General features: G+C 54.9%; 2 protein-coding genes across 4 annotated transcripts; both read left to right on the top strand.

Moving 5' to 3' along the window:
* The first annotated feature begins 1334 nt into the window (after nt 1-1334).
* Nucleotides 1335-18590, top strand: JAK3 (Janus kinase 3). 3 transcript variants are annotated; one of them, XM_077859436.1, is made up of 24 exons: nt 1335-1490; nt 3477-3669; nt 4128-4251; nt 4552-4663; nt 4842-4987; nt 5380-5674; nt 6218-6340; nt 6439-6596; nt 7258-7369; nt 7613-7799; nt 8325-8452; nt 8671-8802; nt 10183-10267; nt 11068-11195; nt 11890-12022; nt 12099-12250; nt 12400-12550; nt 13212-13351; nt 13428-13617; nt 14060-14184; nt 14447-14619; nt 15144-15261; nt 15628-15738; nt 17322-18590. In XM_077859436.1, the coding sequence occupies exons 2-24, from the start codon at nt 3486-3488 to the stop codon at nt 17424-17426; spliced, it is 3312 nt and encodes a 1103-aa protein (XP_077715562.1). In that variant the 5' UTR covers nt 1335-1490; nt 3477-3485; the 3' UTR covers nt 17427-18590. The 3 variants fall into 3 exon arrangements, with proteins under 3 accessions (XP_077715562.1, XP_077715564.1, XP_077715565.1); XM_077859438.1 differs by lacking the exon at nt 15628-15738; XM_077859439.1 differs by lacking the exons at nt 1335-1490; nt 3477-3669; nt 4128-4251 and having other exon boundaries at nt 4565-4663; nt 4886-4987.
* Nucleotides 18591-21273: 2683 nt separating this feature from the next.
* INSL3 (insulin like 3) lies at nt 21274-22974 on the top strand. Its single transcript, XM_077859441.1, has 2 exons — nt 21274-21484; nt 22408-22974. Exons 1-2 carry the CDS (start codon nt 21289-21291, stop codon nt 22608-22610), a joined length of 399 nt encoding a protein of 132 aa, XP_077715567.1. The 5' UTR covers nt 21274-21288; the 3' UTR covers nt 22611-22974.
* The last annotated feature ends 1206 nt before the right edge of the window (nt 22975-24180 follow it).

Below are 24180 nucleotides of genomic sequence, written 5' to 3' on the forward strand. Positions count from 1 at the left end.
GCAGAGGGAGAACCTGAGTCCCCACTGAGCAAGGGAGCCTGATGTGGGGCTCGATCCCAGAATTCTAGGATCATGACCTGAGCCAAAGGCAGAGACACTTAAAGGCGTGAACCACCCAGGCACCCTGGATGTTTTTTTTTTTTTTTAAGTTTATTTTTTTAAGTGATTTCTACACCCAGCATGGGACTAGAACTCACGACCTGGAGATCCAGAGTCACATGCTCTTCCAACTGAGGCAGCCAGGCCTCAGTCTTAGTTCAATATCATCTCCCCCACTAGACTGTCAGCTCTACCAGGCCGAGACTGGATCTGCTCTGTCTCCTGATGTATTTCCCAAAGTTCTCTGTGGGTGATTGAACTAAGGTCGACAAAATGCATATGTACCAAAGCCATTTTCATGCCAGGACATGTGATGATATTAGAGAGGTAAGAGAGCCCTCTAAAATCTATCCCCCAAACTCTACTTTCTGGGCTAAGGACCCTGGGTCAGGTCTCACCAGGATGGTGCCCAAGCCTCCTGCCTCCTCCACTCATGACAAAGTCAGGGGTATTAAATGGTCAGTCAGACCTGACCCTTGCCCCTCCCCTCCGGCTTCTTACCTCTTCCTGCCATTTCTACCTCGTCTCTGCTCAAACTGCTCATGTCACTCTGCCTCAGGGCCTTTGCACTTGCGGTTCCCTCCACTAGGAGAGTTCTTTCCTTGTCCTGCTTCAGATTCCAGCTCAATTAATCATGACCTCCGCACAGAGATCTCCCCATTGCCACACACCCACCCACCCCTGAGCCCCAGCCTGTGCCTGTCCCATCACCCTGCTTTTCTTTGTTATCCATAATTAGTGATTGTCTTCCTGACAGACCAGAAGATGAGGTGAGCCTGAAGCCTGAAGGCAGGCCTGGTCTGCCTGGTGTGCACTGTTTCTAGGCAGAGGGCATGGTGCACAAGAGGGGCCTGTTAGTCCTCCTAGGGTCTCATGGGAGAACACCCTGAAGAAAAATTTGCCCTTTGTCTGGGGCAACTTTCCTGCCTCCTTCGTGGGTAAGTTCAGCCCAGTTTCCTTCTCTGGGTTGGAGAATTAGTTCTGCTAGATGCCCAACCCAGACATGCCACAGATAAGTAAACTGAAGCCCAAGGAGCTGGGACATTGCCAGGGCCACCCATGAGTGAGTCTGAAGCCTACTGAAAACCCCTCTTGACCGGGGCCCTACTCTGTGCTGTCGCTCCTCCCCTTAGGTCCAGGTTTTCCAGCACCCTGTCTGAAGAAGGCCACTGCTGTGGAGGCTTCTGGAACTTTCTGCCTCTCCCGCGCGGCTGGGCCCTCTCGCCTCCTCGTCCCCATCCCCCCACTTGGGCCATGACTTTCGGTAAGTGACAGCAGCTCAGGAAGCCAAGGGGCCCACACAGGAAGGAGCCGACTGGGACTTTCCTCCTGCCGCCTCCCGCCTCCTGGCTCTGCCCTCCTGTCCTTGGCCCAGGGGTCCCAGCTGCCAGGTAAGAGCTGGCGGGGCCACATGGCTCTGGGGTGGGGGTGGGGGGAGTGTGTGAATGGCGGTGGCTGGGGACAAAGGCAAGGCCTCGGAGGAAAGCTGCCAGACAGACAGACAAGAGCTGGGAGGGTTGGCCCTGTGGCTTCCAACAAAGTGCCCTTCGCTCCGGGCCTCGGCTTTTTCTGCATGAAATGAGACCTGAAATCCCCAGCTCCCTGGGCCAGAATGATTCTGTGTTTTGGGCCTGGAGCTTCTGATCCCTGGGGACACAGTTCCCAGCCTCCACCTTCCCAGGACCCAGGCCAGAACATAGAGTGACCAACCAACGGTAGGGGATGGGACTTTGGGTGTTGAAACGGACATTTTTTCTGTGTCCCAAACAACCCCTCTGGCTTTTTCTTTTTTTAACCTTCAATATTTAAAACAATATACATATCTTTATTTTAAACAAAAAACCACACACAGTGTGATTCCATTTACATCAAAGTGCAAAGACCATGGTTAAGTTGACTATTAGAAATAAGACGGTGATCACCTCTGTGGGGAGTGACAGGGGCCCCACAGCTCCTAGGACTGGGAATGTTCCAATTCCTGGTCTGGTAAATGGGGGTGTCCCCAGGGAAATTTCCTCTTTCCCTCATGCCCTCCCTTCCCTCATAGGAACCACCAAACCACTGTGTCAAGGGACTTTCCTGTTTAGCTGACATTTGTCAAGGGCTTGCTAGGCATGTTGCCAAGGATTGTGCCAGTTAGTGAGGATATTTTTTTTTTAAGATTTTATTTATTTATTTATGAGAGACACAGAGAGAGAGAGAGGCAGAGACACAGGCAGAGGGAGAAGCAGGCTCCATGCAATGAGTTGGACTCAATCCCAAGTTTCAAGGATCACACCCTGGGCTGAAGTCGTATCTTTTTTATTCAAGTCAATGTAAGTGGGTCTTGTCCATCTACTACACGCCTTTCCCTGCTGGGTTCAAAGCCCATCCTTTCCTCTGCCTAGCCAGGAGTCCTGAGATCTGGGAATAAAGAGTGAGGGGCAGTTTCCTCCTGGGCCCATTGCAGAGAAGGCTGCTTGCTACAGGGGTCTAAACAGTGGGAGTGGTAAAGGGGACAGAGTTGGTGATGGTGGGTAGATAAGACACAGAGGTCCCTCTTGAACGAGTCATCAGTCTGCATCTTAAACACGCTGCAAGGCATACATTACATCAGCTGCAAAAGCTTCTAGCTCCAGCCCCAGAAGAGCTTGAGTTTCCTACACCCGCAGGAAGTGATGGGCCACCCCATCCCCTTAAACCCCCATATACACAAACCAGCATCCACTGGCTTCCTGGTCGGCAAATCTGCACATCTGTGGTTGATCGCTCATGCCTGCCTGGGGCAGGGGCTTTGCAGTAAGGTATATGAGGAGGCTGCAAATTGACTGGAGATGTCTGCCCTGGACACTGACAAGAATATGCACAAATTATGTGTGTTAACCCTACGGAGGAGGAGGAGGAGGAGGAGGAGGAAGACGAGGAGGAGAAGAAGAAGAAGAAGAAGAGGAGAAATTGGGGGGCACCTGGGTGGCTCAGTAGTTGAGCATCTGCCTTTGGCTCAGGTTGTGATCCTGGGGTCCTGGGGTCAAGTCCCACATCAGGCTCCCTGCAGGGAACCTGCTTGTCCCTCTGCCTGTGTCTCTGCCTCTCTGTTTCTCATAAATAAATAGATAAAATCATAAAAAAAAAAAAAAAAAAAGGTTCCAGACCCCAGCATACCCTTATCTCCCTTATCTGGGGACTTTTGGCTCCTCACCCACCTTTCACACTCAGCTCCACTGTCTCTCTCTTTCTCTATCTCATTCTCTTTCTGTATGTCTCTGTTCCTCTCTCCTCCCTGTTTCACCAGCTTCAACACTACCTCACCCTGCAGCATCTCTGCCCCCCACACCCCTGGAAGCTTTGTGGTCTCTCTGGCTGGAACTGAGTGGATGCTTCTCTCTGTGTCCACACAGGCTACACCTATGGCACCTCCAAGCGAGGAGACGCCCCTGATCCCCCAGCGTTCCTGCAGCCTCTCGTCTTCAGAGGCTGGTGCCCTGCACGTGCTGCTGCCCCCTCGGGGCCCTGGACCCCCACAGCGCCTATCCTTCTCCTTTGGGGACCATTCAGCTGAAGAGCTCTGTGTCTGGGCTGCTAAGGCCAGTGGTGAGTGGGTCCCTGGAAGGCTGGGCCAAAGAAGGGGATAGGGCTGTGGGAGGCCCAGACTGGGAGCTGGAATAGCATTCAAGTGGAGTCAGCACTGGAGCTGGGGCTTTGAGGGATGAATAAGAGTTTGTAAATGGAGGAAGGTGCTGAGGGAAAGGCTGTGCAAAGACTTGGAGGCGCATGAGGGGAAATAGTTGGTCACTCCTTGAGGTAAAGTATACAGTGGAAGGAGCACTCTAGGGAGAGAGGCAGGGAGCCCCAGGAAGCATGTTGTGTGTGGATTCTCTACTAAGGGCAATGGGAGGCCTGGAGTGTGTGTGAGCTGGGGTGGGTCACAGTGTGAGAACCAAAGGTGAGAAAGAGCCCTGTAGGGCTGCATGGGGGTTACATAACCATGGCAGCCCTGCAAGGGACAGATGGGGAGATTTAGGAGGGTGCTGATGCGGGCATCCCTTCAGGCATCCTGCCTGTGTACCACTCCCTCTTTGCTCTGGCCACGGAGGACCTGTCCTGCTGGTTCCCCCCGAGCCACATCTTCTCCGTGGAGGACTCGGGCACCCAAGTCCTGGTCTACAGGCTCCGGTAGGAAGCACATCACCCCTACTCCCACAGGCATGGGCTAAATGTTACCAAGAGGGGATGCCTTTTGTTGAGGGCAAGGGGAGTTTAAAACAACCACCATCCTACAACTTTGTCATCTCCCTGCACTTCCCGGTGTGCCCTAGGGAGGATGTGATCACAGGTGAAGAACTGAGGTCAGAGTGTGCGTTGCTTACCCAAGGTCACATAGCAAGTCAGTGGCACAACTTGGGTTCTGTGAAGTCTTGGCACGGTCTTCCACCCCTCCATACCTCTACTCCAGGTTCTCCCCTTCCCCAACAGCTTTTACTTCCCCAACTGGTTTGGGCTAGAGAAGTGCCACCGCTTCGGGCTACGAAAGGACTTGGCCAGTGCCATCCTTGACCTGCCAGTCCTGGAGCACCTCTTTGCCCAGGTAGGGGTCTGTCTGGGTCTTAGCCAGGGGGTGGGATCCACAGGGCAGCATCAGGGCGTGCAGCTGGGTGGCCTTGGCTGACCCTATCTGTGGCAGCCCAGGGCTGGGGATCAGCCCAAGGGTGGGGGGTCTGTAGGGCAACATCAGAGCTCACGGTAGGGCTGTGGCCGGCCCCCAGCACCGAAATGACCTGGTGAGCGGCCGCTTCCCCGTGGGCCTCAGTCTCAAGGAGCAAGATGAATATCTCAGCCTGGCGGTGCTGGACCTGGCCCGGATGGCCCGCGAGCAGGCTCAGCAGCCGGAGGAGCTGCTGAAGACTGTCAGGTGAGGGCTTCCAGCCAGTGATTACCGGCGTCTACCTGGGGGTGAGCAAACGTGGCTCCACCAGGGCATCCCTAGAGCCCGGGCTCCCATGAAGCTCCTCACCTATAAGCCTGCAGAGTGTGTCCATGTGACCCAGGACCCCACCAACCCAACCCTAGCCCATGCCTCCCTCCCGCAGCTAAAGGCCTGTGTGTGTGTCCGTCTATCTTGTAGACCCCAATGGCCATGCCCCCACCCCGAGGTCCTTCCCCCATGTGTGTCATTGAGTGTCTCCGTGCCCCCCAACTGAGGCCACACTTCAGCCCAACTAAAATTCGGGTTTGTGTGTGTGTCCCCGTCCATACCTGTGGAGATCCCTCCCCACAGTGAGGACCCGCTACCCCCACTCGTAGCTACAAGGTCTGCCTGCCCCCCGACCTGCGCGACCTGATCCAGGGCCTGAGCTTCGTGACGCGGAAGCGCATCCGGAGGATGGTGCGCCGGGCCCTGGGCCGCGTGACCGCCTGCCAGGCTGACCGGCACTCGCTCATGGCCAAGTACATCATGGACCTGGAGAGGCTCGACCCGGCCAGGGCTGTCGAGACCTTCCTCGTGAGCTTCCCCGGGGCTGCTGGTGGTCAGGATGCGCAGGGGCTGCTCCGAGTGGCCGGTGACCGCGGCATCGCCTGGAGTCCCGGAGGACAGGAGGTGTGGGCGGCCGCTGGGCGGGGCTGAGCGAGGCGGGGGCGGGACCTAGAGCGAATGGGTGGGCGTGGCTTGGGCGGGGCCAACTGAAGGTCGGGGGAGGAGTCAGGGCTGAGTGGGGGCGGGGCTCCCGCCTGGAGGTGGAGTGGAGCTAAGAGAGGGAGGGGCTCAGCGAGGGCACCTGCCGACCGATGGAGATGGCCTGTGTGTGTAAAGGGGATCCCTGGGTGGCTCAGCGGTTTAGCGCCGCCTTCTGCCCAGGGCGTGATCCTGGAGTCCCGGGATCGAGTCCCGCGTCGGGCTCCCTGAATGGAGTCTGCTTCTTCCTTTGCCTGTGTCTCTGCTCTTTCTCTCTCTTTAGCAGGGGTGCGGTGGGAGAACTGGGGATGCGCTGCGGGGGGGGGGGTGAGAAGGGCTGCCTTGACAGAAGGGGCGAGGCCGAGAGGGACCGGGCTTATGGCGTGGGATGGTGTGGTCCAGGCTTCGAGGAGGGACTGGACTCGGAGGGAAGGGACCGCCAGCTTCAGCCCTCCCCCTCATTCCCAGGCCCTCCAGCCCTTCTGCGACTTTCCAGAAATTGTGGACATCAGCATCAAGCAGGCTCCGCGTGCTGGCCCGGCCGGGGAGCACCGCCTGGTCACCGTCACCAAGACGGACAAGCAGATCCTGGTGGGTGCTGGCTCCTCTCCCCGCCCGCCTTATGCCGACCGCGGGGACGTGGCACCGTCGCCTTGGGGCCGCAGCGGCGCTGACGCGGATCCTCACAGGAGGCCGAGTTCCCGGGGCTGCCCGCCGCATTGTCCTTCGTGGCGCTCGTCGACGGATACTTCCGGCTGACCTCCGACTCCAGGCACTTCTTCTGCAAGGAGGTTGCGCCGCCGCGGCTGCTGGAGGAGGTGGCCGAGCAGTGCCACGGCCCCATCACGTAAGGGTCTGCCCCCCACCGCCCCGTGCCTGCCCTCGATGGCCAGAACTGGGTTCGAATCTTGACCACGCCCCTTCTCGGGCCTCAGTGTCCTGCCCTCCCAGGGGCCTTGCACAAGGGTCGAGTGCTGGAACAGCGCCTGGTACATGGTTGGCGCTCGAGGAGACTGGGCTTTCCTTTCCGCTGCCAGGCCAGCGGCTTCCCTCTCTGATTCCTCAGGGCTGCAGGGCCAGTCTTGGGGATATGATGGCACCGAAGTTCCACCTGCAGCGTCTTCTTTAATCCCCTAGTAGAAGCCGTGACTTTTGGCTCATTTTAAAAATAGGAAGGAGGGATCCCTGGGTGGCAGTGGTTTGGCGCCTGCCTTTGGCCCGGCGAGATCCTGGAGGCCCCGGGATCGAATCCCAAGTCGGGCTCCCGGTGCATGGAGCTTGCTTCTCCTTCTGCCTGTGTCTCTGCCTCTTTCTCTCTCTGTGTGTCTTTCATGAATGAATGAATAAAATCTTTTTTAAAAGTAAATAAAAATAGGAAGGAGACAGGGAATGTTAGCTGGTAAGGGTCCCCAGGCTTCAGAGGGATCAGGATTAGAACCCAAGTCTAGCTTGGGTTTCTCTGCCTCTATCTCTCTGTCTCTGTCTCTTCCTCTCACCTATCTCCACAGGCTGGATTTTGCCATCAACAAGCTCAAGACTGGGGGCTCACTTCCTGGCTCTTACGTTCTCCGCCGCAGTCCTCAAGATTTTGACAGCTTCCTTCTCACTGTCTGTGTCCAGGTCAGTCCACCAGTAGGAGCCAGGTGGCCAGGGAGGGCTTTCTGAAGGAGATGACATTTGAGCTGAGTCTTGCAAGATGAATTAATATTCGCTCCTTGAGGAAGGGAAGGGTAAAAGTATTCCCAGCGGAGGGAACAGCATATGTAAAGGCTTGGAGATTGGAATGAGCTTATGGTGCTCGATGAACATGGGGTGAAGGGAAGGTACTACCCACTTCCACTCAAGGACCACTCCTCCTTGCAGACCCCCTTGGGTCCTGATTACAAGGGCTGCCTGATCCGGTGTGACCCCACGGGAACCTTCTCCCTGGCTGGGCTTGGCCGTCCCCACAGCAGCCTTCGAGAACTCTTGACAGCTTGCTGGGATGGCGGGCTGCACATGGACGGAGCTGCATTGAACCTCACCTTCTGCTGCACCCCCAGACCCAAAGGTGAGCCCGCCCCTTCCGCTGAGCTGAACAATCAATCTGGGGTCGTGCCTTGTGTGGCAAGTGGCAGAAATTGCAGGTCAAGATGGGTTAGGGAAGAAAAGGTGATTTATTGGCTTGTGGAATGGATGCTATCTTCAGGCACGATGAGATCCAGTTGCAGCTGACCGGATCAGAGAGATGTCGCTGGCACTTAGTCTTTCTACATCTCTTGACTCATCCTTGGGTGAATTTCATTCTCAGACCAGCTCTTTGGGTGAGACAACTCCAAGGTGTGAGTTATTCAGAGTCTTCCAGAATCTCTAGCAGGACTGAGGTTACCCACAGGATTGCCTGCTTATTGGTGACTCACCCCCATTGGGGCTTCCTGGAGCCTCCTTGCAAATAAACTGTGTACCCTGGAGTCCTCACCTCAGGGTACACCTTTGGCTTCTCGGGGAGACCCCAAATTAAGGCAGGGAGTGAGCAAAACTTAGGGGACCTTCCACCTCTGATCTCTGTTTTTCTCCCTCCGTCCACTCCCCATAGAAAAGTCCAACCTGATTGTGGTGCGGAGGGGTTGCAACCCACCCACATCATCCCCTGTTCAGCCCCAATCCCAATGCCAGCTCAGTCAGATGACATTTCACAAGATCCCTGCTGACAGCCTGGAGTGGGTAAGTGGCCTCAGGAAATAGAGGAGGGACCTCAGTTGGGATCCAAATCCTGGGTCTACATCTCATCCTATTTACATCTCTGCTGTACGGCCTCAAGCATGTGACATAGCCTCCTTGTGCCTCTGTTTCATTATCTGAAAAATGGGGCCAGGGCCGGGGACCAGGATCCCACCAGGAACCCCCTTACCAGCCTCTCCTGTTGCTCCCTCACCCTCCAGCATGAGAACCTGGGTCATGGGTCCTTCACCAAGATCTACCGGGGTTGTCGCCATGAGGTCGTGGATGGGGAGGCCCGGGAGACAGAGGTATTGCTCAAAGTGATGGATGCCAAGCACAAAAACTGCATGGAGGTAAGTGTGATGGGGACCAGGACTTTGGGGTCAGGACTGGCTGGGGAGAGTGTTGTGGATTTAGAGAAGTTTAAAAACACACAGGTCTTAAAACAACAGAAATGTAGCTGTAGTTTTTCCAAACCATGACATGCAAAAGAATCAGGGAATTTAGATGCAAACAGAAAGAGTACACCAAACAGAAGAAACAGCCAGCGCAAAGGTCCTGTTTAAGGAACAGTGAGGAGAAATAAATAAAAATTAAAAAAAAAAAAAAGGGATCCCTGGGTGGTGCAGCGGTTTAGCGCCTGCCTTTGGCCCAGGGCGCGATCCTGGAGACCCTGGATCGAATCCCACGTCGGGCTCCAGGTGCATGGAGCCTGCTTCTCCCTCTGCCTATGTCTCTGCCTCTCTCTCTCTCTCTGTGTGTGTGTGACTATCATAAATAAATAAAAATTAAAAAAAAAAAAGGAACAGTGAGGAGGGGTCGTCTGGCTGGCTCAGTTGAAAGAGCATGTGATTCTTTTTTTTTTTTTTAAGATTTTATTTATTTATTCATGAGAGAAACACAGAGAGAAGCAGAGACATAGGCTGAAGGAGAAGCAGGCTCCCCATCGGGAGCCTGGTGCAGGACTTGATCCCAGGACCCTGGGATCACAACCCAAGCCAAAGGTGACACTCAACCACTGACCCACCCAGGTGCCTGAGCATGTGACTCTTGATCTCAGGGTTATGAGTTCAAGCCCCACAGTGGGTGCAGAGATTCCTTAAATAAATAAAACTTTAGGGCAACCCGGGTGGCTCAGCGGTTTGGCACCTGCCTTCAGCCCAGGGTGTGATCATGGAAACCCAGGATCGAGTCCCACATCGGGCTTCCTGCATGGAGCCTGCTTCTCCCTCTGCCTGTGTCTGTGCCTCTGTCTCTCTCTCTCTGTGTCTCTTTCATGAATAAATAAAGAAAATCTTTAAAAAAAAAATAATAAAATAAAAATAAATAAATAAATAAATACATAAATAAATAAATAAATAAATAAATAAATAAATAAATATTTAAAAAAAAGTGAAGGAGGACCAGTGGGCTGGAGAGGAGTAAGCCAAGGAGAAGAGGGAGGTGATGCTAGAGCACCAGCAGGGGCTGGGCCATCCTAAGAAGGCTTGAGCCCTCCTTGAACCTCAAATCTCCCCTTTCTGTGTAAGAGACCCAAAGTAGTTACAATGGGGACTTCATTCGAAAATCATGATTCAGAGTCCTGTGTATACGAGTGGGTGGACTCCAAGGTCAAAGGCTTGTGGTGAGGTGTCCCCAGAGGCAGATTTGTGAGCAGCATGTTTGGAATGCTTGGTTTAATCTTAGAGTGGGAGGAACCCGTGGACCTTTTCTTCCCCTTCTCCTCTCCTCAGTCATTTCTGGAAGCAGCGAGTTTGATGAGCCAAGTGTCATACCAGCATCTCGTGTTGCTCCATGGCGTGTGCATGGCTGGAGACAGTGAGAGACTACCCTCGCCCCGACCCCGGCCCTTCCTCACTGAGACCCTCTATGGCAGCATTAGCGATACAGATCCAGAGCCTGCCCTAGCTGGGGCCCTGTGTCCCCCAGGGTCCATCACCCTGGACCTGTGTCCTTCACTGGTCACTCTTGGGGAAGCAGCTCTAGGCTTCCACCAATACCCAGTCCCTCAAAATGATCTCAAGTCAGACAAGCCTGGGTTCCGATCTCACCTCACAGTATAGCCTGTCTACAGCTTTGCAAGGGCCAAGTTACCTCTCCAAGGTTCAGTGCCACCAGATCAGTTCAGCAGCTATTTATCGGTGCCCAGGATGTGCCAGGAGCTGGACACACAGCGTGGAATATGACAGGCTGGGGAGGGTGATAAATGATCATGTGCGATGGGGCAGCACAGGGCACTGCAGGTGGTCGGAGGCCACTAGCCCAGCTTGGAGGTTAGGCAATGATCCTGAGTAGGCAAAGACAAGTTCTAAGCAGAGAAGGCAAAGATAAGTAGGAATTAGAGAAGAGGAGGAGGAGGTATGTTCCCGACAGAACATGCAAAGGGCTGGAAGTGAGATGCGAAGAGAGCTTAGGGCCTTCCAGGGATTTCTGGCCAATAGTTCCCATATGAGAAGTGAGGAGGGGGAGGAGAAGTGAGTAAGGTCAGGATGAGGGAACAGTCACAACTGAGAGTACCAGGCCCTCCCTGCCCTGAGGGTGGAGTGGGGCAGGGCCTGTTCAAGACAAATGCAGTCCTGCCTCCCAGCCCTGTCTCCTCCCCACCTCGCTGCCACCAGGTATCATGGTGCAGGAATTTGTACACCTGGGAGCGCTGGACACATACCTGCGCAAGTCTGGCCACCTGGTGCCAGCCAGCTGGAAGCTGCAGGTGATCAAACAGCTGGCATATGCCCTCAACTACCTGGTGAGTGCTCCTTCACTGCACAGAATGGAGGGGGAATTGAGAGTGAGTGGGCTCTGTGGTATGGATAAGAGTTTGGCAGGAATGCAAGGGGAAGGCATCTTAGACTGAGGGAAAAGCATATGTACATGCTCAGAGATGTAGGGTGCAGGAGAAGGGGACGGCTGGTCATTGGTGGATTTCAGGGGAGTCGTGAGCAATGAGGTCAGGCATGGGGAAGGCTTTCCAGGAGAGGAAATATGGGAGCTGGGCCTCAAAGGTTGAACAGAAGCTTCAAGAGGAGAAAATAAGAAGGGTCTGTCAGGTTGAGGACACAGCCTAGGCAAAGGGCTGCTGCTTAGAAGATGTGTTGCATGTCCTGGGATGCATCTGGCAGTTCAGCTGACAGGAGACCAGGGTAGGGGTGTGGAAGAGAGAATGTCATAGAAGAGTGAGCAAGTATCTCAAAGGGCCTTGAGCACTAGGCTCAGGACCTCTGGCTACCCCATTGCCTTTAGGGTGGGTTTGAGAAGGGGAGGGACTCAGGTCAGCGTAGGGGGTGGCCAAGAGGAGGCAATACAGGTTGCCGGTAGACTAGAGGGTGGTCTAGGAGTATGGTCTGAGCAGCACCAGGTGTGCTTTGAAGGCTGTGTAGTAGTTTTCCAGCCAGAGTATTCATTCATCAAACCCTGGTATTCTTTATGCCTGGCCCACCCAGGAAGACAAAGGCCTCCTCCATGGCAATGTCTCAGCCCGGAAGGTCCTCCTGGCTCGGGAGGGGGCCGATGGGAACCTGCCCTTCATCAAGCTGAGTGACCCTGGTGTCAGCCCCACTGTGCTAAGCCTGGAGAGTACGTACAGAAGGGTGGAGACGGAGGGGCCTAATGGTGCAGAGGAGCAGATCCTGATCCCAGCCCCACTCCCCAGTGCTCACTGACAGGATCCCCTGGGTGGCCCCTGAGTGTTTCCAGGAGGCCCGAACACTTGGCTTGGAAGCTGACAAGTGGGGTTTTGGTGCCACAGTCTGGGAAGTGTTCAGCGGGATCCCGATGCCCATCAGCACCCTGGATCCAGCCAAGGTCGGAACACCAGCACTGGCCTCTTGAATGCCCATTTGGTATAAGGGTTGAATGGCCTGAGGTCCAGCTTGGGGAAAATGGGCTGGTCTGGGGGGGGGGGGGCTCCTGAAGGTGTACCGGGAGTGACCAGCCACTCTTCTCAACTTCAGAAGCTCCAGTTTTATGAGGAACGGCAGCAGCTGCCTGCTCCGAAGTGGATGGAGCTGGCTGTCCTGATCCAACAGTGCATGGCCTATGAGCCAGGCCAGAGGCCCTCCTTCCGTGCCATCATCCGTGACCTGAACAGCCTCATCACTTCAGGTGCCCACTGGGCCCAGCAGGGCAGGCAGGGCTGGCATATTATATTAGGCACAGAGGGGGGAAAATGAAATTTGCATGCAGAGCTGGCCCTGTGTGCTTGGCAGGATTGGAGTGGTTGGTGACTGTAGCAATCAGCATGAGCCTCAACTGCTGCTGTAACAAACAGACCCTCTCAGCTCAAGGCTGAATGTGACGGATATTTACTTTTCATTCAATGGGGGTGTCCAGGTCAACAGGCACCTCTCCCTTTGTGGCTCCCCACATCCCATGTCCTCAGTCCCTGTTGCATCCTCTGCAGACAAGAGAGAGGCTGTGGAGGGTCTCATGCTAGGTTTCCATGGGCCAGGCCTGAAAGAAACCCAGGACTTCTCCCCTGTCAGCCTGAGCTCAATCATGTGTCACACTTCACAGCAGTGGAGTCTGGAAAATGCCTTCTGTCTCCAAAACCATGTGTAGGTTGCACAGCATACAGAAGGGGTTTGCCTTTGCCCAGCTGGCATCTTTTTCCAGCCCCCCACAAAATACCCTTAGGCTTGCAGTGGCCCTGTCATAATACTCGGAAAAAGTAAGCATGCAGTTCGAAGAAGTCCCATAGCAAGTCAGCTTAGGAGGGGGACCCAGGGCCCAATAATAAGGGTCACTTACTATCTGTGCCCCACAGATTATGAGCTTCTCTCAGATCCCACACCTGGTGCCTTGGCACCCCGCGATGGGCTGTGGAACGGTGCCCAGCTCTATGCCTACCAGGACCCTACCATTTTTGAGGAGAGACACCTCAAGTACATCTCACAGCTGGGCAAGGTGAGGTGGGCTGGGCTGGGGTGGGGTGGGCGGGGAAGCACCCATGCACATGTATACCAGCCCTCCTGTCCCCCAGGGCAACTTTGGGAGCGTGGAACTGTGCCGCTATGACCCACTGGGTGACAACACGGGCGCCCTAGTGGCTGTGAAGCAGCTGCAGCACAGCGGGCCAGACCAGCAGAGGGACTTCCAGAGGGAGATCCAGATCCTCAAAGCCCTCCACAGCGACTTCATTGTCAAGTACCGCGGAGTCAGCTATGGCCCAGGTGAGCCACTTCCCAAACGGGTGCTCTTCAAATCACACACCCTTGTCCTCCTGCAGGAACATTTTAGAGTGGTTTGGGAACACCAGGAGGGGCTATTGGCTCGCTTGTTTATCCAAATTTGGATCACCTGGGGTTCGAATTCCTGCTCAAACCCTTGGTAGCTGGGAGACCTTGGGCTGGCGATTTAACCTCTCTGAGAGTCCATTTCCACATCTGAAAAATGGGGTCACTATCAGGTTTAAATGAATCCATGGATATTGTAGAAATTACTCAACGGCCATTGGCAATAGGTGTCACTATAGCTGTTGTCATTTTACAGAAAGCATTGGGAGGCTGGGAGGGCCCCAGGGTGGCACTCTGAACGGAGAGAAAGAACCGGGAGGGGCAGTAGACAGAGTTGGGTCCTGCGGGGCCTCCTCCAGCCTCCCCTCGCTTCCCCTAGGCCGCCAGAGCCTGCGGCTGGTGATGGAGTACCTGCCCAGCGGCTGCCTGCGCGACTTCCTGCAGCGGCACCGCGCGCGCCTCGACGCCGGCCGCCTGCTCCTCTACGCCTCGCAGATCTGCAAGGTGCGGGGCTCGCCCCGGGACCCGGGGGCTGAGGTGGCCGAGTCTGGGCAGGGATCTGCGTGGGGTCGCGGGGAAGGCTGAGGGTTGAAGTTTGGTCAGGTTGGAGGAGCAGTTGAGTTAGGGCTAAGGTCGAGACTGGAGGGCAGGCTGGGTCCAGGGCAGGGTTAGACTTGGGGTCTGGAATGGGTTTGGGTTGGATTCCAGGTCAGGCTTGGGGCCCCTGAGGGTTATGCTGGAGTCTGTACCTCCTGCTCAATTGCAGGGCATGGAGTACCTGGGCTCCTGCCGCTGCGTGCACCGCGACCTGGCAGCCCGCAACATCCTGGTGGAGAGCGAGACGCACGTCAAGATCGCCGACTTTGGCCTCGCCAAGCTGCTGCCCCTCGACAAAGACTACTACGTGGTCCGCGGGCCCGGCCAGAACCCCATCTTCTGGTGTGGACCCCTCCCCACTACCCTGGCGGCTACTTCGCGCCCACCCTGGTGGGCCCGCCATGGCCCCGCCCTCCCTCAGTCCTGACCCCTCCCCCTAGCGTGATGGCCCCGCCCCTGCCCCTACAGCTGCGGCCCCGTCCTGACCCCGCCCAGGCCCCCCACTTCTCCTCACTACCCAGACCCCTCCTCTGCCTTCAGTGTCCTGGGGCCGCCCGGCCCCGCCCCTCCCACGGCCCTAGCCCCTTCCGTCACCTACCAGCTACGGTCCTTCCCCGCAGCCTGGTCCCACCCCGCCCCGCCCCCCGATTCTGGCCCCGCCCCCTAGCCCCCGGCCCCGCCCTGACCCCGCCCAGGCCCTCCTAAGGTTGGCGAATACCCCATCCCACCGGCAGGGAAACAAACCCTGACCCCGGAGCTGGGACCGACCTTCTCACAGCCCCCACCTACAACTGACCGGCTCCCCCAGCCCAAGGCTGTCCCCTTTCCCGTCCTCTCGCATCCCAAGAATTCCTTGTCCCCTGCAGGTACTCCCCAGAGTCCCTCTCTGACAACATCTTCTCGTGCCAGTCGGACGTCTGGAGCTTCGGGGTTGTCCTGTACGAGCTTTTCACCTATGGCAACAAGAGTTGCAGCCCCTCAGCCGTGAGTCAGCACCCCTGCATCCCCAGGACCCTCCTCTCCCCAACCCCTTCCGGGCCAATCCCTGGCCTGTTTGTACCCGAGTGCCTCTTTCCTCAGTGTTACCTGTTCCCAGCATCATATAGGCCCTCCATAGTGGGGAGAACCTCTCTTCACTAAGGCCGACTCCCACCACAAGGCAGCCCAGTCCCCCTCCAGCACAGATGACTCCTGCTCCCCCCTTAGGGATGGCCCCTCTCCCCATCACGGGTGGTTCTCTCCTGCCCTTCCCTAGGGCTGCCCCCTGCCCCTCCCCAATCACTTGCAGCCCCTTCTCCCTCCTTCACGGATGGCTTCTCCCCCACTGAGGGTGCTCCCTCCTGACCCCAGGAGTTCCTGAGGATAATGGGATGTGAGCGAGATGTCCCGGCCCTCTGCCGCCTGGTGGAGCTGCTGGCTGAGGGCCAGAGGCTGCCCGCGCCTCCTGCCTGCCCTGGTGAGGTGAGCACTGGAGGGCTTGCCTCAGTTTCCCACTCTGGATTTTTTCTGGGTGAGCCAGCTGGCCTCTTGGGTCTCCCCAGCCACCACTGATGGCTTTTGATTGAGAGCATACTCTGGGGCATGAAGCCAAAGAGGATTCTGGCTTCTACTTTGCTGTTCTCACAAACTCTTTCAGATCCTCAGTTTACCCATCTCCAAAATGGGAATAACAATGCTTTATGGGGTGGGGGAAGATCAGACAAGTTACCACCTTTCTCCAACGCTCAGCTTAGAGTCCAGCGCACTGTCAACACTCCATAAATGTTAACGACTCTTACGGTTTATCGTAACAACTTTTGTGGAAGTGTCTGACATGAGGTTGGTCATTCATAAAGTGAAATGCCCAAGGATGCCCGGGTGGCTCAGTCATTTAAGTGACTGACTCTTGGTTTCCGTTCTGGTCATGATCTCAGGGTTGTGAGATCAAGGCCCACGTTGGGCTCTCCACTGGGTAAGGAGTTTGCTTGAGATTCTTTCTCCCTCCCTCTTCTCCCTCATGCTCCTCCCCCAATGCACAGGCTCCCTTTCTCATAAATAAATAAATAAATAAATAAATAAATAAATAAATAAACAAAATCTTTAAAAATAAATAAATTTATCTGCCCAGGTCACAGATGTTTATTGAGTGCTGTGTGCCAGGCTCTGTGCTGGGTGCTGGGGACCCAGCAGGGGACAGAACAGATACTACCCTGTTCTCCTAGTAATCAGCAGAGGCTAACAAGAGCATTCTGGTGGTTATCAGTGTTTGGAAAGAGTTGAACAGGGGTTGATGAGGCGGTGTGGTGTGGTGGTGGTCAGGGAGGGCCTCTGAGGGGGGGTGATCCTGAAGGAGGAAGAGGAGCCCACCCCTGGGAAAAGGTGGGAGAGGGCATTCTTCAGTGGTGGACAGAACATGTGCAAAGGCCCTGAGGTGGGAATGAGTTTGATGCATTTATTTTTTTAAAAGATTTTTACTTATTTATTCATGAGGGACAGAGAAAGAGAGGCAGAGACACAGGCAGAGGGAGAAGCAGGCTCCATGCAGGAAGCCTGATCTGGGATTCGATCCTGGGACTCTGGGACCATGCCCTGGACCAAAGGCAGGTGCTAAACCGCTGAGCCACCCATGCATCCCCATTTTGATGCATTTAAATAATGAGATTGGGGCAGATGTGGCTGCAGGGAACAAGAAAGGAGGTGATGGAAGGAGGTAAGGGAGGGGATGAGATTTTGTTCTAAGACATGTAGGGAGCTATGGCAGGCTTTGGAGCAGAGGAGGGGATGGAGTCTAATTTATATTTTAAAGCTGTGACTAGGGGACGTCTGGGAAGCTCAGTGGTTGAGCATCTGCCTTCAGCTCAGGACATGATCCCAAGATCTGGGATCAAGTCCCACATCAGGCTCCTTGCAGGGAGCCTGCTTCTCCCTCTGCCTATGTTTCTGTCTCTGTGTGTGTGTGTCTCTCATGAATAAATAAATAAAATCTTTAAAAAATAAAAATAAATAAAGCTGTGACTAGGAGTTATGCTCACATGTGATCCTGTTGTCTCCTCCTGCCCCCTCAGGTTCACGAGCTCATGAAGCTGTGCTGGGCCCCCAGCCCGAAAGACCGGCCAACATTCAGTGCCCTGGGCCCCCAGCTGGATGCACTCTGGCGTGGAGTAGCATAGTGTGAGACTCAGCCTTCTCTGCTTGTCTGGAAGGAGAAACCCACTCACTCCATTTTTATATCTCCTGCGCACATACCCCTGGGTTCTGGTCTCTGTGGACTGGCTATGTGACCTTGGGCAGGAAGTTGCTCCTCTCTGGGCTTCCTGCTCTACAGACTCCCCACCCCACCCCTGGGGGGAAGCTGACATTGCATTTGGGGGGCCATCCCTGGCTTGTGAGGCAACAAGAGTCCTGTGGCCTTAGGAACGAACGTGTAGATTTTCAAGATGAATGCGTTGTCCCCAGAATTGAGGAAACAAATTTAAGTCCCTCCCATCTTCCTATCCTCTTAGGGTTGGCTCTGAGCTTCCTGTCTCAGTGAAGACGTTGCATAGCTTTAAATATATGCTCTCAGGCTTCTGTCCTCCCCATCCCTCTTTTGCTGGAGGAAGCCACAGACAAGAGCAGCTTGCCCCAGCTGGAAATTGACTTTCTGGGGGAGCCTGTATGACTTTTTGGGATCATGTGAGGGTCCAGGAGACGCTGGGGTCCTGGTCTACCCTAACTGTACCAGATCGTCCCGGGGCTTCAGTTTGCCCCTCTGTCTGGACCAGAGGGTCACATGATTGATGACACTGGAGACTTACAGGAGCTTTTCAGCAGTTGCGGGAAGGAAAGGTCTTCTTGGCAGAGGGAGCAGTGAGGTGAGAGTGAGAAGGCTCAGAGTACAGAAGTTAAGAACCCAGGTGTTGGAACCCATGGTTCTGCGTCTTATTTGCTGTGGGATGGTGGGCAAGTTGCCTCCCCTACGGGGTCTCAGTTCTATCCCCTGTACAATGGGCAGATAAATGGTGTTGGTGCCTTGCTGTACACAGTCAGCTTCTGGAGTTTGTGAGAAGGCATCTGGCACAGGTTAAGCCCCCCCCCCCCCCCATTCCTCGCCTGCCTGCAGGCTTTTCTGCCACTTTCACCCCTTGGAAAACTCTTATTTATCATTCAAAACCCCAGCTATCACCTCCCTGTAGGCTTCCTTGTAATGCTTACTCACCAGCCATGTACTTCCCTCCAACCCTAGGGCTGGGGTGTCTGTCTAGATCCACCTCCTCCGACCTGGAGGCTCCCTGGGGGCTGGGCTGGAAAGGGCACAGAACATTTGTTGAATGAATAAAGTTCTGTGCAAAGAATGGTATGTTGCTGGATTTGGGTGATGGGGAATTTATGCCCCCCCCCCCCCCCCGCTGTGAGTTGGGGAGGAATGTGGTTAGGGCTGGTGTTGGGGGGGGATGGAGACCCCCTGGGGGCCACAATGGAAGCCTCAGGGCTGGCTGGGGGAGGAGAGACAGCAGGATGGGGCATGGGCTGGGATCCTGGAGGACAGAAGCCCTCCCCCCAGCTCCAGCTGCTGGCCTTGGCTCTGGGAACTGATTACAGGCTCTGGGCGGGTGGAAGGAACAGGCTGCTCTGGGGGGAGGCCAAGGGCAAGGTTGGGTTGGGAGACTGGGTCCAACACTAGTGGGGAACAAGCAAGTCTCCCTTAGGACTGCTGGACAGATATGAGGAGTAACAGAAAGACACAGTGGAGGAGGAGGCAGTCCTCTCTCTCTCTCTCTGTCTCTCTCTCTGTCTCTCTCTGTCTCTCTGGCCTACCCTCTTAGCCCAGAGAAAGCCACCTGCTTTGGTGAAAAGCAGGAGGGGGCTGGTCTGGGCTCAAGCAAGACAGGGTTTTCAGCTCAGGCCCTCCCTTGCCTTGGATGGAGTATCCTGCCTTCCCTCTGCTCCTTTCCCTCCTCAGTAAACCGAGGTCATAATGAGCAAATGCAGCCAACTTCATTCTGGGCCCTCCAGTCCCTGCCCCACCCAAAGAGACCGATATGGGAGAGACAGAGCCAGCCAACAGCCCCAGCCTGCTGTGACCATGGACAAGTGTGGTGACCAGCCCCACCACCCCCAGCCTCAGTTTCTTTACTTATACAGGAATAAGGACAACAATCTTCTGATTGTCCCTGCTCTCAGTTGGCTGGATGCCCGACCACCACCCTGCAAAATTATTCTATTTATCTAGTTCACCTCTCTAAAATAGTTGTTTTTAAAAAGACTCCTCAGCCAGTGCTCCCCCTAGGGGAGGCACACCCAGGGCCCTGGCCCAGGCAGAGAGAGACCTTCACTGTTTTGTGGCGCTCTCAGCTATTAATAAACAGTGTTGAGGTTAAAACCATCTTTGTGGTTCTTATTATGATTGCTAGATCCCCTTTAGCACCACCCATCAGGAAACTGAAAAAGTAAAGGTTTATTACTCACAAGACCTCAGAGTCACACAGCGGACCTAGGGCTACACAGTGAGGTCATGCATAGAAACAGAGACCAATTCTGGCTTGGGGCTCGGCTTTTATTGGGGACTAGGGCGGGGGGCCTACAGTTTCCCCAGCTTACTCTTTATTGGTAGATTTAAGTCCTAGAATGGGGGCACCTAGAGCTGGGGGCACCTGGTGGCTCAGTGGTTGAGTATCTGCCTTCAGCTTAGGTCTTGATCCCAGGATCCTGGGATTGAGTCCTGCATCGGACTCCCTGCAGGGGCCTACTTCTTCCTCTGCCTATGTCTCTGCCCCTCTCTATGTCTCTCATGAATAAATAAAATCTTAAAAGAAAAAAAAAAGTCATAGAGCAGGAATTTAATGTTTTGAGCTGAGGGCGCACAACTCTCTTCCCTCTACAGCTACCGGGGACTCCTCCCTGCGGTCACATCAGGCACTGGCTCAGCACGGTCAGGCTGCTTGAACCAAAGCCCCAGCAGCTTCAACACTGACACTCACTTCTCACAGCCCTGGAGGCTGGAAGTCAGGGTGCCAGCACAGTCGGGGTCTGCTGAGGATACCTCCTGGCTTGCAGCTGGCTGTCTTCTGGCCAGGTCCTCACGTGGAGAGGGACGGGATGTGGGGGCACATTCTCTCATACCCCTTCTTAGAGCACCAATCCCAGTGCGAGCCCCCCACCTCCACTACCTGATGATCTTCCAAAGCCCCCACATCCACAGACCCCCTCACGATGGGAAGTAGGGCTTAAACATAGGAATTGGCAGAGGTGGGAGGTTGTACTGGTTACATCCCAGCCTGTCAATATCCAGTGTGTGCTTGGACTGGCCTCTGTGGTGCTGACTGTAGGACACCCTTCAGCAACAACCATCAGGAAACTGAAAAAAGTAAAGGCTTATTCTTTACAAGACCTGGGAATTGTACAGCACCCCAGGGCCACACAGTGAGGAGGTGGGGAACAGAGAGAAAGAGCCACCTGTTCACTGGCTGGGCCTCTGCTTTTACTGGGGTTCACAATGGGAGCCTGGGTCTCCCAGGACTCATTGTTTATTGATAAACCTAAAACATAGGAGTGGGAATGTTAAGTGCCAGAAGGGGAAAAAAAAAAACAAGTGGCCCCAAAGGCCAGTTATCAAAACCGACCAAAACCCCTCTAACAAGAGAGCCTTCAGTGCGGGGAGGCAGCCTGGCTCTATCTAGTGGTGTTGCTGACAAATAGGCTTATTCCAAACAGCCATCATTGAAGGGGATGCCTGGGCACTCAGAGCTTAAATCAGACACTACAAAAAAAGCCTAGCTCAGTGGGTGGAGCATGCAACTCAGGATCTCGGGTTTGTGGGCTGTGAGTTCGAGCCCCACGTGGGGCTTAGAGGTTACTTATAAAAAAAAAGAGAGAGAGAGAGAGAGAAAGAGAAAACCCAACTGCTGGGTTTACACTACACTTGCACTCACCCCGCCCTTGACCTTCTCCTTGAGCTGTGGGCAGAATGTTCCATCCCCATCCAAGGTCCTCAGCTGGGGCAGGCTGGATGCCTATAAGAAGGGTGCCCGCTGGGGCCGGCCTCCTGCCACCATGGGCCCCCGCCCGCTCGCCTGGGCACTGGTGCTGCTGGGCGCGGCGCTGGCGGTGGCGCTGGCGCTGGGCTCTGCGCCCGCTCCGGGAGCGCGGGAGAAGCTGTGTGGCCACCACTTCGTGCGGGCGCTGGTGCGGGTGTGCGGGGGCCCGCGCTGGTCCTCCGAGGACGGGCGGCGGGTGGCTGGCGGCGACCGTGAGTGCGGGCGGGCGCGAACCGAGCCCCGGGTTCGGGGCTCAGTCAAGAGTCAGTCTTGGCGGGGCAGGTGCACGGGGCGCTGGTGGGCGTCGGGGCAGGCGGGTGGGTTTGCACGCACGCGCCGCGGTCCGCTTGCCCCGGTCCGCTTGCCCGGACGCTGGTGTGCGCAAGTTCGCGAAGGATGCGTCCCCTGCCAGGCCGGAATCTGTGCGTGACGAGCGAGTGCACGGGGCAGATCCCGTCTTATTTACAATTTCAGTATTTTGATCTTCGTGAATTTTTGCATTGCTTTTGATTTTTAGAAACATTGCATTAAAATGTAATGGATCTTCATTGTTGAGTGCCCTGGCGCCCCCTTAAATTGTGCGTTGAGGCCAGTGTGCGCTCTTCTCACCCTACGCCAGGCCTTGGTGCAGAGGGTATGAAGGGGGGGTGGGTATGCCTGTGTGTCACACATGTGTGGCCTATATGTCTGCATCTCTGTGACACAGATGCAGACGGATGTGCAGGGGCACGCATGGGGGAGGACTGGGAAGGGCTGTGAGGGTACGCGCCTGCGTATGTGCATGTCCACATGAGCCCACTGCCTGCACACATGGGCACATGTATATGTCACATGTCACCTCTGCTGTCTTTGGCTTTGTGAAGTGTCTGTACGTCTGTGTGATAGCTGGCTTGTGGGAATGTGCACAGCTGGGGGCCTGAGCGTGGTTTTGGGTTGAGAGTGCACACACTGGACGCACACATCTGTGCTCAGTGCAGCATATAGTAGGCATTTAATAGGTGCTCACTTTCTATTTGTGCCCAAGATGAGTGTTTGGTGGGTCACTCAGCAGGACGTGAGTGTGCAGGTCTATGCATATCTCGGGGAGGGCTCCCCTAGGGTCCCCTGTCCATGCTGAATTCTGCTCTGTCCCCAGGTGAGCTGTTGCAGTGGCTGGAAGGACGACATCTCCATGGGCAGGTGTCCGATGGGGACCCCATGCTGGTTCTCGTTCCACAGGCCCTGCCCCAGGCCTCTCTCCATCACCACCACCGGCGAGCAGCTGCCACCAATCCCGCACACTACTGCTGCCTCAGCGGCTGCTCACGACAGGACCTGCTGACCCTGTGTCCTCACTGAACCCTCCCAGGTGTGACTTCAGAGGGTCCGGAGACCCAGACAGATCTGGTCTGGTGACCTCCTGAAGCCACACAGCACCATCAAGCCCTATCTGGGAGGATGGTGAGAATGATCTCCCCATGCTCCCCACCTCCCCCAGGCTGCCTTCCTCTGTGGGGCCAACTGCAAAAAAAAACAAAACAAAACAAAACAAAAAACTCACCTCCATCCTGGCTGGAAGATCCTTGGTTTTGCAGAGATGCCAGATACTCATGGCCAATTGTCTGCCCCTCCAAGGAGCCTCAGGCGCCACCCTCCCATCTGTGCCACCCTCTTTGCTATTTCTCCTCAGTAGTGAATAAATGAAGCTCTTGCAGAATCTGAAGCAGTTTTTTTTAAAGTTTTTTATATATTTATATATTTATTCATGAGAGACACACAGAGAGAGACAGAGACATAGGCAGACTCCCTGTGGGGAGCCCAATATGGGACTAGATCCCAGGACCCCGGGATCATGACCTGAGCCAAAGGCAGACGCTCAACCACTGAACCACCCAGGTGCCCCAGCTTTTTCCATTTTTCTGAAGAAAGAGGGATAAGCCTACCTCAGCCTTTGTGCAGGTTGTCTTTCCCCCTCCCCCCCAGCCATGGACCCATCAATACTTTCAGAAGTTTGATAGCAATTTCAGAGTCATCACCATACGAAGTGGGGAAACTGAGGCTAGGGGAGACAGCTACTTGCAAGGTTAGGGAATGGCTGAGTGCCGGATTCCAATCCAGATTATCTGTCAAGACCCACCTGGGGGGGGGGGTGGCTTAACATCGCTTAAAGTCCACGCTATACGATGGACACACAGACATGGGAATGGATCAGAGTGGACACCTACTGTTCCAGCTCTGACAATTTTCCTTGCCCCTCCCTTTACCCTGAGATAGAACTTGCGTGCTAGGACTCCTGAGGCAGAACAACCGCATTTGACTATGTGAGCCAGTCATGTGTCTTAATTTCCTAAATCCATTATAACAAATTACCAGAAATCGGGAGTCCTGAAACAATAGAGATTTCTTTCCTTGCAATTCTAGAAGCCAGAGACAGAAGTCAAAGTGTGGCAGGGTTGTTTCCTTCTGAAAGGCTCTGAGGAAGAACCTGGTCTGAGTCTCTCTCCTGGCTTTTGGTGGCTGCTCACAATCCCTGACCTTCCTTGGCTTCTAGATGCAGGACTCCAAGCTCTGTCTCTGTCTTCACGTGGCCTTCTTTTCCGCGTTTCTTGTGCGTTCGTTTCTGTCTCTTGTAAAAAACACTGTCATTGGATTTGGGGCCCATCCCACTTAATCCAAGATGATCTCACCTTGATCCTTACCTTAATTATATCTGCAAAGACTCTATTCCTTTCTCTCTCTCTTTTTTAAAGATGTATTTATTTATTTGAGGGAGAGAAGCAACAGAGGAAAAGGCAGAGAATCCCAAGCAGACTCCCCTCTGAGCACAGAGTCTGACACAGGACTTGATCTCACCACCCCAAGACCATGACTTGAGCCAAAATGAAGAGTCAGGTGCTTAACCAACTGAGCCACCCAGGTGACCCAGCAA

The sequence above is a fragment of the Canis aureus genome, chromosome 19 (assembly GCF_053574225.1).
Source record: "Canis aureus isolate CA01 chromosome 19, VMU_Caureus_v.1.0, whole genome shotgun sequence".
NCBI classification, from domain to species: Eukaryota; Metazoa; Chordata; class Mammalia; order Carnivora; family Canidae; genus Canis; species Canis aureus.